At 41.7% G+C, this 14,453-nt stretch overlaps 1 protein-coding gene across 1 annotated transcript in view; it reads left to right on the top strand.

Annotated features, from left to right (window-relative positions):
- Positions 1 to 14,453, top strand: part of Taf1 (TATA-box binding protein associated factor 1) — a 323,621-nt gene that overhangs the window by 261,303 nt on the left and 47,865 nt on the right. The window contains exons 29-30 of the mRNA XM_071676313.1: positions 2,247 to 2,389; positions 11,550 to 11,745. Coding sequence (XP_071532414.1) covers positions 2,247 to 2,389; positions 11,550 to 11,745 — 339 coding nt within the window. The remainder of the gene's footprint in view (positions 1 to 2,246; positions 2,390 to 11,549; positions 11,746 to 14,453) is intronic.

Raw genomic sequence — 14,453 nt, 5'->3', positions numbered from 1 at the left:
CGAGAACATTATCTCGGAAAGCAAAAATGGGTATGTTTGAAGGAATAGTGGTTCCAACAATGTTGTATGGTTGCGAGGCGTGGGCTATGGATAGAGTTGTGCGCAGGAGGATGGATGTGCTGGAAATGAGATGTTTGAGGACAATGTGTGGTGTGAGGTGGTTTGATCGAGTAAGTAACGTAAGGGTAAGAGAGATGTGTGGAAATAAAAAGAGCGTGGTTGAGAGAGCAGAAGAGGGTGTTTTGAAATGGTTTGGGCACATGGAGAGAATGAGTGAGGAAAGATTGACCAAGAGGATATATGTGTCAGAGGTGGAGGGAAAGAGGAAAAGTGGGAGACCAAATTGGAGGTGGAAAGATGGAGTGAAAAAGATTTTGTGTTATCGGGGCCTGAACATGCAGGAGGGTGAAAGGAGGGCAAGGAATAGAGTGAATTGGATCGATGTGGTATACGAGGGTTGACGTGCTGTCAGTGGATTGAATCAGGGCATGTGAAGCGTCTGGGGTAAACCATGGAAAGCTGTGTAGGTATGTATATTTGGGTGTGTGGATGTATGTATATACATGTGTATGGGGGTGGGTTGGGCCATTTCTTTTGTCTGTTTCCTTGCGCTACCTCGCAAATGCGGGAGACAGCGGCAAAAAAAAAATATATATATATATATATATATATATATATATATATATATATATATATATATATATATATATATATATATATATGTTGATATGTATGTGTATGGGCATTTATGTGTACATATGTGTGTGTATGAGTGGATGGGCCATTCTTCGTCTGCTCCCCTGGTGCTACCTTGCTGATGCTGGAAACTGCGATCAAGTGATAAATAAATTCATATATAGAAACTTTAGGTAAATGAACAGTCAGAATGGAAAAAAGACTTTAAGGAAAGAGCTGTGAGAAGATAAGTTCAACATAGGAACCTTAGGTTAGAGGATGGATCAGAGCGTGAACCGCCTTGTAGGGGAATGGATTGGAGGGGATCTAAGTGGAGACAAAGGGTCCAAGTTAGGAACCATTAAGCAAGAAAATGGTTCTGATTGTGAACCACGAGACAAGGGAATGGCTTAAGGATAGAGCTTCCAAGTTGAGTTAGTCAGTTAGAAAAGGGTGGGAGGATCTAAGAAAAGGGTGGGAGGATCTAACTTTTTGATAATACACTTTGGTACTTTCAACAGTGTTATATTGTACCACAATGAAAGACAAGTTCAGGGGATCTGCTACAAATAGGACAAGCTTATCTAACCTCAACAGAGAATATATGCTGCTAAAGAGGGAGTTAGGGAAAGGAAGCCGCCTTGCATCAGTTAAGTAAATGAAGCTATCGATGGATGGGGCTGCAATCACACATGGTGACAGGTGCCCCAATGTAAAGGACTATGAAAATACAGAAGAAGCAAAATACATCATGAATGCCTCCAAGGGTAAAATCACACAATTAACATGACATTAATTGATTCACAAGCCCATAAGATGGATGAAAAATTAGGAATAAAAGGCCCATTACTTGTAAATACACCTGGTTTACACTATAATTATAGAATACCACAGTTGGAGGGAAAGCTTCAGCCATATCCAAAAAGTAAACAGTGGGAAAAGGACACTTATTTCTTCAGAGGATGAGGTCCAACAAGAATTACAGATGGTGAGTAAAGAGGCATAAAATAAGAACATCCCATGCAGTTGCTGAGAATAGCACAGCATGGGAAAGGGATAGCATTGGCTCGTTCATTATTTTCATATCTGAGCTTACAATACATGCTTTGTGCCTCTGGAGGGGATGGTGGTGAGCAGTGGTCTATGAAATGTGATCCTGTTCTTGGGTCATTAGATGGAATTTCTCATTTATGACTTTTGGGTGAGGATCAGTTATTCTGAGAGTCCTCACTGGCTAACTCCTTTAGGAAGAAGCACTGTTTGATACTCAAGAAAATAAAATTTAGAATGTGAAAGTCTAAAATTTATATTGGCAACTAGGGTATTTTCAAATTGTGAACCTAAGCAAATCAGATTTACTTCCCATAGCTAAATAAAGTGTTCTTTAAATCTTATTTTGGGGGTTTTGTGCCAGAATGCCCAATTTTCAATACTGTAATGAGAAACAGATTTGGAGATGCACAGAGATAGAAATATTTAGGGAAGAAATCTTTTAGGGAATTTCATAGGAGTACGAATACTTATCAAATTTGTTTAGATGAAAAGATATATTGAATTTTCTTTCTTTTCAGACCATAAATATCACAGTCGAGCAGAGTTTATGCATGACATGGAGCTGATCTTGACTAACAGCATCAGATACAATGGCCAGGACTCATCTTTCACTCAGAAGGCTGATGTTTTACTTCAGGTTTGCAAGGATAGTTTAGCTGAGGTAAGATTAACTTGTTTGAGTATATGAAATGAACATTGAAAAGTCATTTTGGTCAGACTCTGAGCTGATGCAGCTGGTCCAAGCACTCACTGTCATTAGAACATTGATTTTAGTTTGTCATGGGCCTGTAAAGAGCTTATGATATGGTTGACAGAGATGCCTTGTGGAAATTACTGAGGATATATGATGTAAGAGGAAAGCCACTAGACACAGTGAGGAATTACATCAGGAATATAAGGTGTGTGTGTGTGTGTGTGTGTGTGTGTGTGTGTGTGTGTGTGTGTGTAAGTAGGAAGGGAGGAGGGTGAGTAGTTTCAGGTGTAGATGGGCCTACATCAAAGGTGTGTGATGTTACCATAGCTATTTAATGAGTTCATTATTATTTTTTTCAGCTGAGTTGCCATGGGCAACTTATAGGTTTAGTCAAGGCCACCTTATTAACATTATTTATATCCTTGGAGATAGAAAGCAACTAAGATGAATGGGAATGGTGAGATGGGAACCCTCCCCATCTTATGTTTCAGCTTCTAAAAGTTGGAACAGAAGGAGCCAAGCAAGGAGTACTTCACCTCCTTGAGGGCTCCAGCAAGAGTGTCTAAATGTGTGTAGATATAAGTGAGTTAAAAAAGGAGAAACATGTATTCTATCTTTCTTTCTATATCTCTGATGTCTGTTCCTCCAGAAACTCCCATCAAGGAGTTGGTCACGGCGAAAGTCTCCAGTTATCCCAGTCCTTACATGCCTCCCTCGCACACACCATTCCACGCATTCTTCCACCAGTTCTCTCCCTCCAGTCGTAGGTGGTCCTCCTCTCACTCTAACCACTTTAATTGTACTATCATACAATCTCCATGTAAGTTCTACTTGCATTCTTTCTACATGCCCAAATCACCTCAAAGTATTATGTTTCACCCACTCTAGCACTCCAAAATTCATTCCCTTTGCAGTCTCTACCATACCATATCTGCCATGCACCCCATCAGTTCTTTCTTCAGACCACATGCTGCTCTCAAATAGCTCATTTCCACAGTCTGGATTCTAGACCTCTGTAACTCATACCATGTACATGTTTCAGCTGCATAGGTCGGGGTGGGAGGACTCTTCATTATTTTATTAGGGGATCCATTAAATCTTCGACCCTGTACTGCTTTCTCTCTTAGCTCTCCTCTTTTATCATCAAACTTACCTAAGATAGTTCCTTAATACTTAAATTCTTTCACCTCTTACGATCTTTCTCCCCCACATGTATAACACAGTTTAGTGCACTTTTTTCATTCTTTCTATTGGGTTTTGCCAAGTCTATACTTTCACTCTGTATTCTTTGAAACACCATTACTTTACTTTTACATGCATTTACCTTAAATCACCTATGCTTATACACATCAGAAAACACACTTACAACCTTTCTTCTTCAGATCCTCTTCACTTACAGCAAACAACATAGTATCATCTGCAAATAGGCTTGTCAAGAGCCACCATACTTCACCACCATAGTCCATCTCTGCTCTTCCTTGCCCTAGTTTTGCTTTGACCTCTCATCACTCCATCCATATATATTATTATTATTATTATTATTATTATTATTATTATTATTATTATTATACTTTGTCACTGCCTCCCGTGTTAGCAAGGTAGCGCAAGGAAACAGAGGAAAGAATGGCCCAATCCACCCACATACACATGTATATACATACACATCCACAGATGCACATATACATACCTATACATCTCAATGTATGCATATATATACACACACAGACATATACATATATACACATGTATATAATTCATATTGTCTTACCTCATTCATTCCTGTCGCCACCCCGCCACACATGAAATAACAACCCCAGCATGTGCGCAAGGTAGGGCTAGGAAAAGACAGCAAAGGCCACATTCATTCACACTCAGTCTCTAGCTGTCATGTATAATGCACCGAAACCACAGCTCCCTTTCCACATCCAGGCCCCACAGAACTTTCCATGGTATACCCCAGACACTTCACATGCCCTGGTTCAATCCATTGGCAGCAAGTTGACCCTGGTATACCACATCGTCCCAATTCACTCTATTCCTTGCACGCCTTTCACCCTCCTGCATGTTTAGGCCTCAATCACTCAAAATCTTTTTCACTCCATCTTTCCACCTCTGATTTGGTCTCCCATTTCTCCTCGTTCCCTCCACCTCTGACACATATATCCTCTTTGTCAATCTTTCCTCACTCATTCTCTCCAAGTGACCAAACCATTTCAAAACACTCTCTTTCGCTCTCTCAACCACACTCTTTTTATAACCACACATCTCTCTTACCCTTTCATTACTTATTCGATCAAACCACCTCACACCACATGTCCTCAAACATCTCATTTCCAGCACATCCACCCTCCTCTGCGCAACTCTATCTATAGCCCATACCTCGCAACCAAATGTCATTGTTGGAACCACTATTCCTTCAAACATACCCAATTTTGCTCTCCAAGATAACGTTCTCGACTTCCACACATTCTTCAACGTGCCCAGAACTTTCGCCCCCTCCCCCACCCTATGATTCACTTCCTCTTCCATGGTTCCATCTGCCACCAAACCCACTCCCAGATATCTAAAACACTTCACTTCCTCCAGTTTTTCTCCATTCAAACTTACCTCCCAATTGACTTGTCCCTCAACCCTACTGTACCTAATAACCTTGCTCTTATTCACATTTACTCTCAGTTTTCTTCTTTCATACACTTTACCAAACTCAGTCACCAGCTTCTGCAGTTTCTCACCCGAATCAGCCACCAGCACTGTATCATCAGCGAACAACAACTGACTCACTTCTCAAGCTCTCTCATCCACAACAGACTGCATACTTGCTCCTCTTTCCAAAACTCTTGCATTCACCTCCCTAACAACCCCATCCACAAACCAATATACACTGAGAACCAATCACTTTCCTCTCTTCCTACACGTACACATGCCTTACATCTTCGATAAAAACTTTTCACTGCTTCTTACAACTTGCCTCCCACACCATATATTCTTAATACCTTCCACAGAGCATCTCTATCAACTGTATCATATGCCTTCTCCAGATCCATAAATGCTACATACAAATCCATTTGCTTTTGTAAGTATTTCTCACATACATTCTTCTAAGCAAGCACCTGATCCACACATCCTCTACCACTTCTGAAACCACACTGCTCTTCCCCAATCTGATGCTCTTGTACATGCTTTCACCCTCTCAATCAATACCCTCCCATATAATTTACCAAGAATACTCAACAAACTTATACTTCTGTAATTTGAGCACTCACTCAAATATGGTGTGGGAGGCAAGTTGTTAGAAGCAGTGAAAAGTTTTTATCGAGGATGTAAGGCATGTGTACGTGTAGGAAGAGAGGAAAGTGATTGGTTCTCAGTGAATATAGGTTTGCGGCAGGGGTGTGTGATGTCTCCATGGTTGTTTAATTTGTTTATGGTTGGGGTTGTTAGGGAGGTGAATGCAAGAGTTTTGGAAAGAGGGGCAAGTATGAAGTCTTTTGGGGACGAGAGAGCTTGGGAAGTGAGTCAGTTGTTGTTCGCTGATAATACAGCGCTGGTGGCTGATTCATGTGAGAAACTGCAGAAGCTGGTGACTGAGTTTGGTAAAGTGTGTGAAAGAAGAAAGTTAAGAGTAAATGTGAATAAGAGCAAGGTTATTAGGTACAGTAGGGTTGAGGGTCAAGTCAATTGGGAGGTAAGTTTGAATGGAAAAAAACTGGAGGAAGTAAAGTGTTTTAGATATCTGGGAGTGGATCTGGCAGTGGATGGAACCATGGAAGCAGAAGTGAATCATTGGGTGGGGGAGGGGGGTGAAAATCCTGGGAGCCGTGAAGAATGTGTGGCAGTCGAAAACATTATCTCGGAAAGCAAAAATGGGTATGTTTGAAGGAATAGTGGTTCCAACAATGTTGTATGGTTGCGAGGCATGGGCTATGGATAGAGTTGTGCGCAGAAGGATGGATGTGCTGGAAATGAGATGTTTGAGGACAATGTGTGGTGTGAGGTGGTTTGATCGAGTAAGTAATGTAAGGGTAAGAGAGATGTGTGGAAATAAAAAGAGCGTGGTTGAGAGAGCAGAAGAGGGTGTTTTGAAATGGTTTGGGCACATGGAGAGAATGAGTGAGGAAAGATTGACCAAGAGGATATATGTGTCAGAGGTGGAGGGAACAAGAAGTGGGAGACCAAATTGGAAGTGGAAAGATGGAGTGAAAAAGATTTTGAGTGATTGAGGCCTAAACATGCAGGAGGGTGAAAGGCGTGCAAGGAATAGAGTGAATTGGGACGATGTGGTATACCAGGGTCAACTTGCTGCCAATGGATTGAACCAGGGCATGTGAAGTGTCTGGGGTATACCATGGAAAGTTCTGTGGGGCCTGGATGTGGAAAGGGAGCTGTGGTTTCGGTGCATTATTGCATGACAGCTAGAGACTGAGTGTGAACGAATGGGGCCTTTGTTGTCTTTTCCTAGCGCTACCTCGCACACATGAGGGGGAGGGGGATGGTATTCCCATGTGTGGCGAGGTGGCGATGGGAATGAATAAAGGCAGACAGTGTGAATTGTGTGCATGGGTATATATGTATGTGTATATTGAGATGTATAGGTATGTATATTTGCGTGTGTGGACGTGTATGTATATACATGTGTATGGGGGTGGTTTGGGCCATTTCTTTCGTCTGTTTCCTTGCGCTACCTCGCAAACGCGAGAGACAGCGACAAAGCAAAATAAATGAAATAAATATATATATATATATATATATATATATATATATATATATTTTATATATTTTTCATATGTATATATATGTATATGTGTGTGTGTGTGTATATGTGCGTATGTTTGTGTATGTATATGTATATATATGTATATTATCCCTGGGGATAGGGGTGAAAAATACTTCCCACGCATTCCTCGCGTGTCGTAGAAGGCGACTAGAGGGGACGGGAGCGGGGGGCCAGAAATCCTCCCCTCCTTGTATTTTTTTAACTTTCTAAAATGGGAAACAGAAGAAGGAGTCACGCGGGGAGTGCTCATCCTCCTCGAAGGCTCAGACTGGGGTGTCTAAATGTGTGTGGATGTAACCAAGAGGTGAAAAAAGGAGAGATAGGTAGTATGTTTGAGGAAAGGAACCTGGATGTTTTGGCTCTTAGTGAAACGAAGCTCAAGGGTAAAGGGGAAGAGTGGTTTGGGAATGTCTTGGGAGTAAAGTCAGGGGTTAGTGAGAGGACAAGAGCTAGGGAAGGACTAGCAGTACTCCTGAAACAGGAGTTGTGGGAGTATGTGATAGAATGTAAGAAAGTAAATTCTCAATTAATATGGGTAAAACTGAAAGTTGATGGAGAGAGATGGGTGATTATTGGTGCATATGCACCTGGGCATGAGAAGAAAGATCACGAGAGGCAAGTGTTTTGGGAGCAGCTGAATGAGTGTGTTAGTGGTTTTGATGCACGAGACTGGGTTATAGTGATGGGGGATTTGAATGCAAAGGTGAGTAATGTGGCAGTTGAGGGAATAATTGGTATACATGGGGTGTTCAGTGTTGTAAATGGAAATGGTGAAGAGCTTGTAGATTTATGTGCTGAAAAAGGACTGGTGATTGGGAATACCTGGTTTAAAAAGCGAGATATACATAAGTATACGTATGTAAGTAGGAGAGATGGCCAGAGAGCGTTATTGGATTACGTGTTAATTGACAGGCGCGCGAAAGAGAGACTTTTGGATGTTAATGTGCTGAGAGGTGCAACTGGAGGGATGTCTGATCATTATCTTGTGGAGGCTAAGGTGAAGATTTGTATGGGTTTTCAGAAAAGAAGAGTGAATGTTGGGGTGAAGAGGGTGGTGAGAGTAAGTGAGCTTGGGAAGGAGACTTGTGTGAGGAAGTACCAGGAGAGACTGAGTACAGAATGGAAAAAGGTGAGAACAATGGAAGTAAGGGGAGTGGGGGAGGAATGGGATGTATTTAGGGAATCATTGATGGATTGCGCAAAAGATGCTTGTGGCATGAGAAGAGTGGGAGGTGGGTTGATTAGAAAGCGTAGTGAGTGGTGGGATGAAGAAGTAAGATTATTAGTGAAAGAAAAGAGAGAGGCATTTGGACGATTTTTGCAGGGAAAAAATGCAATTGAGTGGGAGATGTATAAAAGAAAGAGACAGGAGGTCAAGAGAAAGGTGCAAGAGGTGAAAAAAAGGGCAAATGAGAGTTGGGGTGAGAGAGTATCTTTAAATTTTAGGGAGAATAAAAAGATGTTCTGGAAGGAGGTAAATAAAGTGCATAAGACAAGGGAGCAAATAGGAACTTCAGTGAAGGGCGCAAATGGGGAGGTGATAACAAGTAGTGGTGATGTGAGAAGGAGATGGAGTGAGTATTTTGAAGGTTTGTTGAATGTGTTTGATGATAGAGTGGCAGATATAGGGTGTTTTGGTCGAGGTGGTGTGCAAAGTGAGAGGGTTAGGGAAAATGATTTGGTAAACAGAGAAGAGGTAGTGAAAGCTTTGCGGAAGATGAAAGCCGGCAAGGCAGCAGGTTTGGATGGTATTGCAGTGGAATTTATTAAAAAAGGGGGTGACTGTATTGTTGACTGGTTGGTAAGGTTATTTAATGTGTGTATGACTCATGGTGAGGTGCCTGAGGATTGGCGGAATGCGTGCATAGTGCCATTGTACAAAGGCAAAGGGGATAAGAGTGAGTGCTCAAATTACAGAGGTATAAGTTTGTTGAGTATTCCTGGTAAATTATATGGGAGAGTATTGATTGAGAGGGTGAAGGCATGTACAGAGCATCAGATTGGGGAAGAGCAGTGTGGTTTCAGAAGTGGTAGAGGATGTGTGGATCAGGTGTTTGCTTTCAAGAATGTATGTGAGAAATACTTAGAAAAGCAAATGGATTTGTATGTAGCATTTATGGATCTGGAGAAGGCATATGATAGATTTGATAGAGATGCTCTGTGGAAGGTATTAAGAATATATGGTGTGGGAGGAAAGTTGTTAGAAGCAGTGAAAAGTTTTTATCGAGGATGTAAGGCATGTGTACGTGTAGGAAGAGAGGAAAGTGATTGGTTCTCAGTGAATGTAGGTTTGCGGCAGGGGTGTGTGATGTCTCCATGGTTGTTTAATTTGTTTATGGATGGGGTTGTTAGGGAGGTAAATGCAAGAGTTTTGGAAAGAGGGGCAAGTATGAGGTCTGTTGGGGATGAGAGAGCTTGGGAAGTGAGTCAGTTGTTGTTCGCTGATGATACAGCGCTGGTGGCTGATTCATGTGAGAAACTGCAGAAGCTGGTGACTGAGTTTGGAAAAGTGTGTGGAAGAAGAAAGTTAAGAGTAAATGTGAATAAGAGCAAGGTTATTAGGTACAGTAGGGTTGAGGGTCAAGTCAATTGGGAGGTGAGTTTGAATGGAGAAAAACTGGAGGAAGTGAAGTGTTTTAGATATCTGGGAGTGGATCTGGCAGCGGATGGAACCATGGAAGCGGAAGTGGATCATAGGGTGGGGGGGGGGGCGAAAATTCTGGGGGCCTTGAAGAATGTGTGGAAGTCGAGAACATTATCTCGGAAAGCAAAAATGGGTATGTTTGAAGGAATAGTGGTTCAAACAATGTTGTATGGTTGCGAGGCGTGGGCTATGGATAGAGTTGTGCGCAGGAGGATGGATGTGCTGGAAATGAGATGTTTGAGGACAATGTGTGGTGTGAGGTGGTTTGATCGAGTGAGTAACGTAAGGGTAAGAGAGATGTGTGGAAATAAAAAGAGCGTGGTTGAGAGAGCAGAAGAGGGTGTTTTGAAGTGGTTTGGGCACATGGAGAGGATGAGTGAGGAAAGATTGACCAAGAGGATATATGTGTCGGAGGTGGAGGGAACAAGGAGAAGAGGGAGACCAAATTGGAGGTGGAAAGATGGAGTGAAAAAGATTTTGTGTGATCGGGGCCTGAACATGCAGGAGGGTGAAAGGAGGGCAAGGAATAGAGTGAATTGGAGCGATGTGGTATACCGGGGTTGACGTGCTGTCAGTGGATTGAAGCAGGGCATGTGAAGCGTCTGGGGTAAACCATGGAAAGCTGTGTAGGTATGTATATTTGCGTGTGTGGACGTATGTATATACATGTGTATGGGGGGGGGTTGGGCCATTTCTTTCGTCTGTTTCCTTGCGCTACCTCGCAAACGCGGGAGACAGCGACAAAGTATAATGAAAAATAAAAATAATATAGTGGTTTCAACAATGTTATATGGTTGCGAGGCATGGGCTATAGATAAGGTTGTGAGGAGGAGGGTGGATGTGTTGGAAATGAAATGCCTGTGGACAATATGTGGTGTGTGGGGTGAAAGGGTAAGAGAGATGTGTGATAATAAAAAGAGTGTGGTTTAGAGAGCAGAAGAGAGTGTGTTGAAATGGTTTGGTCACATGGAGAGAATGAGTGAGGAAAGATTGACAAAGAGGATATATGTGTAGGAGGTGGAGGGAACAAGGGGAAGTGGGAGACCAAATTGGAGGTGGAAGGATGGAGTGAAAAAGATTTTGAGAGATCAGGGCCTGAACATACAGGAGGGTGAAAGGCGTGCAAGGAATAGAGTGAATTGGAACGATGTGGTATACTGGGGTGGACGTGCTGTCAGTGGATTGAACCAGGGCATGTGAAGCGTCTGTGGTAAACCATGGAAAGTTTTGTGGGGCTTGGATGTGGAAAGGGAGCTGTGGTTTTGGTGCATTACACATGACAGCTAGAGAGTGAGTGTGAATGAATGTGGCCTTTGTTGTCTTTTACTAGTGCTACCTTGTGCACCCGCAGAGGTTGGGGGGGTGCTGTTTCAATTTTAGTTTTTCAATTTCTCCTTTTTTCCCCACTTTGTTCTATTCATCCACACTATTCCTAGACATATTGATACATTTCTTGCTCAGTTTTGAATGTTTTTTCAGTGATTGTTCTTGTATAATTTTTGTAAAACTGCTCAGGTATTGTCTTTGTGAAATTGATTTTGAAACTTGAAAAGTTATGATCATGTTTCCTTTTTTTCTTCAAATTGTGAGATAAACGCAAATCCCATGAATGTGTTATACCGAAGAGCATTTTGATATTAATTGTGCTTGCCATTAGTAGAAAACTAGATACCCTAAATATCTTCCTTCTCTTCTTCATTATTTTTCAGTATGAAACTCACCTTGATGCCTTAGAGAAGAAGATAGCTTTAGCACAAGAGCGAGCATTAGAACAGGCAGAGACAGATTCTCTTGGCACATCTCTTGGGCCAGATGATGATGCCAACTACACCTATGCTGAACCTGAGCAAGACCATCCTGACCACCATTTAGGGTCCCCATCTGATCATCTTACTGGTTATTCAGGTACATTACCACTATGCATTTTGAAGAATAATGATTGTGGACTGATAATCATATTAATATCAGTCCATGAAAACAGTGAAATTGGTGCTCAAAAGACTAGTTTTTATTATTATTGTTCTGTTAAGCCCAAGGTTATTATAGATTTTCACATACTTGTTACAACAACTAGTGAACAAGATATCAGCCATATTACTTTGAATGGTGCAATGGTTTTAGGACCTCCAGTTCTTAGAAATTTACCCTTAAACTGCTCCCATGATGATTCAACTTTTCCCACCCCTGTTTAGATATGCAGGTTTACTCTGTCGGCATTATGGTATAATGAAAAATTCTTTCTTCTTTATCTCTCCAACCACCATTGTAAGTTTATGATCAGTGACCTGTGGGTCATGTGTACATGGTGACCCCACAGAGTATATGTAGACTGGTGGAAGATCATAGTGATAAGGAAGAACAGTTATGATATTTAAGAGTTGGTGAGGAAAGTGAAGAAGGGTAAGTTGAGTGTGACAAAATAAGTGACTTACAGAGTGATTTTAGTAGAATTATGTAAGGAGAGGGAGGCCACCATGGTTGGTCATCCCAGACCTCCCTCAACTTGGCCTTTCTTCACGTAGAGAAACTTATGAAGCAGCGGTGCTTGGTTTTCTTCTTGTGTGACCCCTGGGGTGATCAAAGACACTGTTGACATGATTGATAGAGATCTAGAATATTTCTGAGAAAGAATGCACCTTCAACATCTTCTCTGTACAAGTGAGCCACTCTACCTGACATTTTATAGTGTGAGTAGTGTAATATTTCTGACTAAATTCATGTTATTTGCTATCATTGCTGTTCCTGTGTATGAAATAGATTTCAAGTATGAAACCAAGTTTAAGAAAGAAGCATAGACTTCATTATCCTTCTTACAAATGCCCTCCATTCTCCCTCATTAAACTCATTCATAATTTCTGCAGTGTAATACAGAGGTTATTTGTCAACGTCTGTGTAGAGTCTACACATTTAGAATAATGTATACAATTTTACCAACCATGTTGCCAAGTATGATGATACAGCATCAGTGGTGACTTTACAGTTTTGTGCATCATTTCTTTATAGTGTTAGAAGATAATCTTGTTGTGTGGAAGTAAATTATTTTTTTTTTTTCTAATCAACCTGAAGTGTTCATTACTGAGCTTTAGGTTTGTATCTTAAGGGCCACTTCTACTTCCCCTAACTCCCATATCCCATAGATACTCTACATTGCCAACCACAGTTTTAGCAACTTTGCAACCCCATTGGTTAGCAAATGACTTCTGTATTTCTAAATATTTTCATTTTTATTCATTATACTTAATCGTCGTCTCCAGCGTTAGTGAGGTAGCACAAGGAAACAGACGAAAGAATGGCCTGACCCACCTACATACACATTTATATACATAAACGCCCACACACGCGCATATACATACCATACAGTTCAATGCATATATACATACACATACATATACATATATACACATGTACATAATCATACTTGCTGCCTTCATCTATTCCTGTCGCCACCCTGCCACACAAGAAGAAGCATTGCCCCCCCCGGCGCGTGCGCATGAGGTAGTGCCAGGAAAAGACAAATAGGCCACATTTGTTCACACTCAATCTCTAACTGTCATGTGTAATGCACCGAAACCAAAGCTCCCTTTCCACATCCAGGCCCCATGAAACTTTCCATAGTTTACCCCAGATGCTTCATATGCCCTGGTTCAATCCATTGACAGCACGTCCACCCCGGTATACCACATTGTTTCAATTCACTCTATTCCTTGCATGCCTTTCACCCTCCTGTATGTTCAGGCCCCGATCGCAAAAAATCTTTTTCACTCCATCCTTCCACCTGCAATTTGGTTTCCTGCTTCTTCTCGTTCCCTCTGCCTTTGACACATTTATTCTCTTTGTCAATCTTTCCTCATTCATTCTCTCCATGTGGCCAAACCATTTCTACACACCCTCTTCTGCTCTCTCAACCACTCTCTTTTTATTACCACACATCTCTTTTACCCTTTCATTACTTACTCGACCAAACCGCCTCACACCACATATTGTCCTCATACATTTCTTCTCCAACACATCCACCCTCCTCCGCACAACCTTATCTATAGCCCATGCCTTGCAACCATATAACATTGTTAGAACCACTTTTCCTTCAAACATACCCATTTTTGCTCTCTGAGATAATGTTCTTGCCTTCCACACATTCTTCAATGCTCCCAGAACCTTCACCCCCTCCCCCACCCTGTGACTCACTTCTGCTTCCATGGTTCCATCCGCTGCCAAATCCACTCCCAGATATCTAAAACACTTCACTTCCTCCAGTTTTTCTCCATTCAGACTCACCTCCCAATTAACTTGTCCCTCAACCCTACTGAACTTAATAACCTTGCTCTTATTTGCATTTACTCTCAGCTTTCTTTCACATGCTTTACCAGTCACCAACTCTGTAGTTTCTCACCCGAATCAGCCACCAGTGCTTTATCATCACTGAACAACAACTGACTCACCTCCCTAACCACTCCATCCATAAACAAATTTAACAACCATGGAGACATCATGCACCCCTGCTGCAAACAGACATTCACTGGGAACCAATCACTTTCCTCTCTTCCTACTCGTACGCATGCCTTACATATTTGGTAAAAACTTTTCACTGCTTCTAGCAACGTACCTCCCACACC

This window comes from Panulirus ornatus, chromosome 1 (genome assembly GCF_036320965.1).
Source record: "Panulirus ornatus isolate Po-2019 chromosome 1, ASM3632096v1, whole genome shotgun sequence".
Lineage (NCBI taxonomy): Eukaryota > Metazoa > Arthropoda > Malacostraca > Decapoda > Palinuridae > Panulirus > Panulirus ornatus.
Note: the sequence above shows the minus strand (reverse complement) of the source record. Positions and strands in the feature narration are given on the sequence as shown.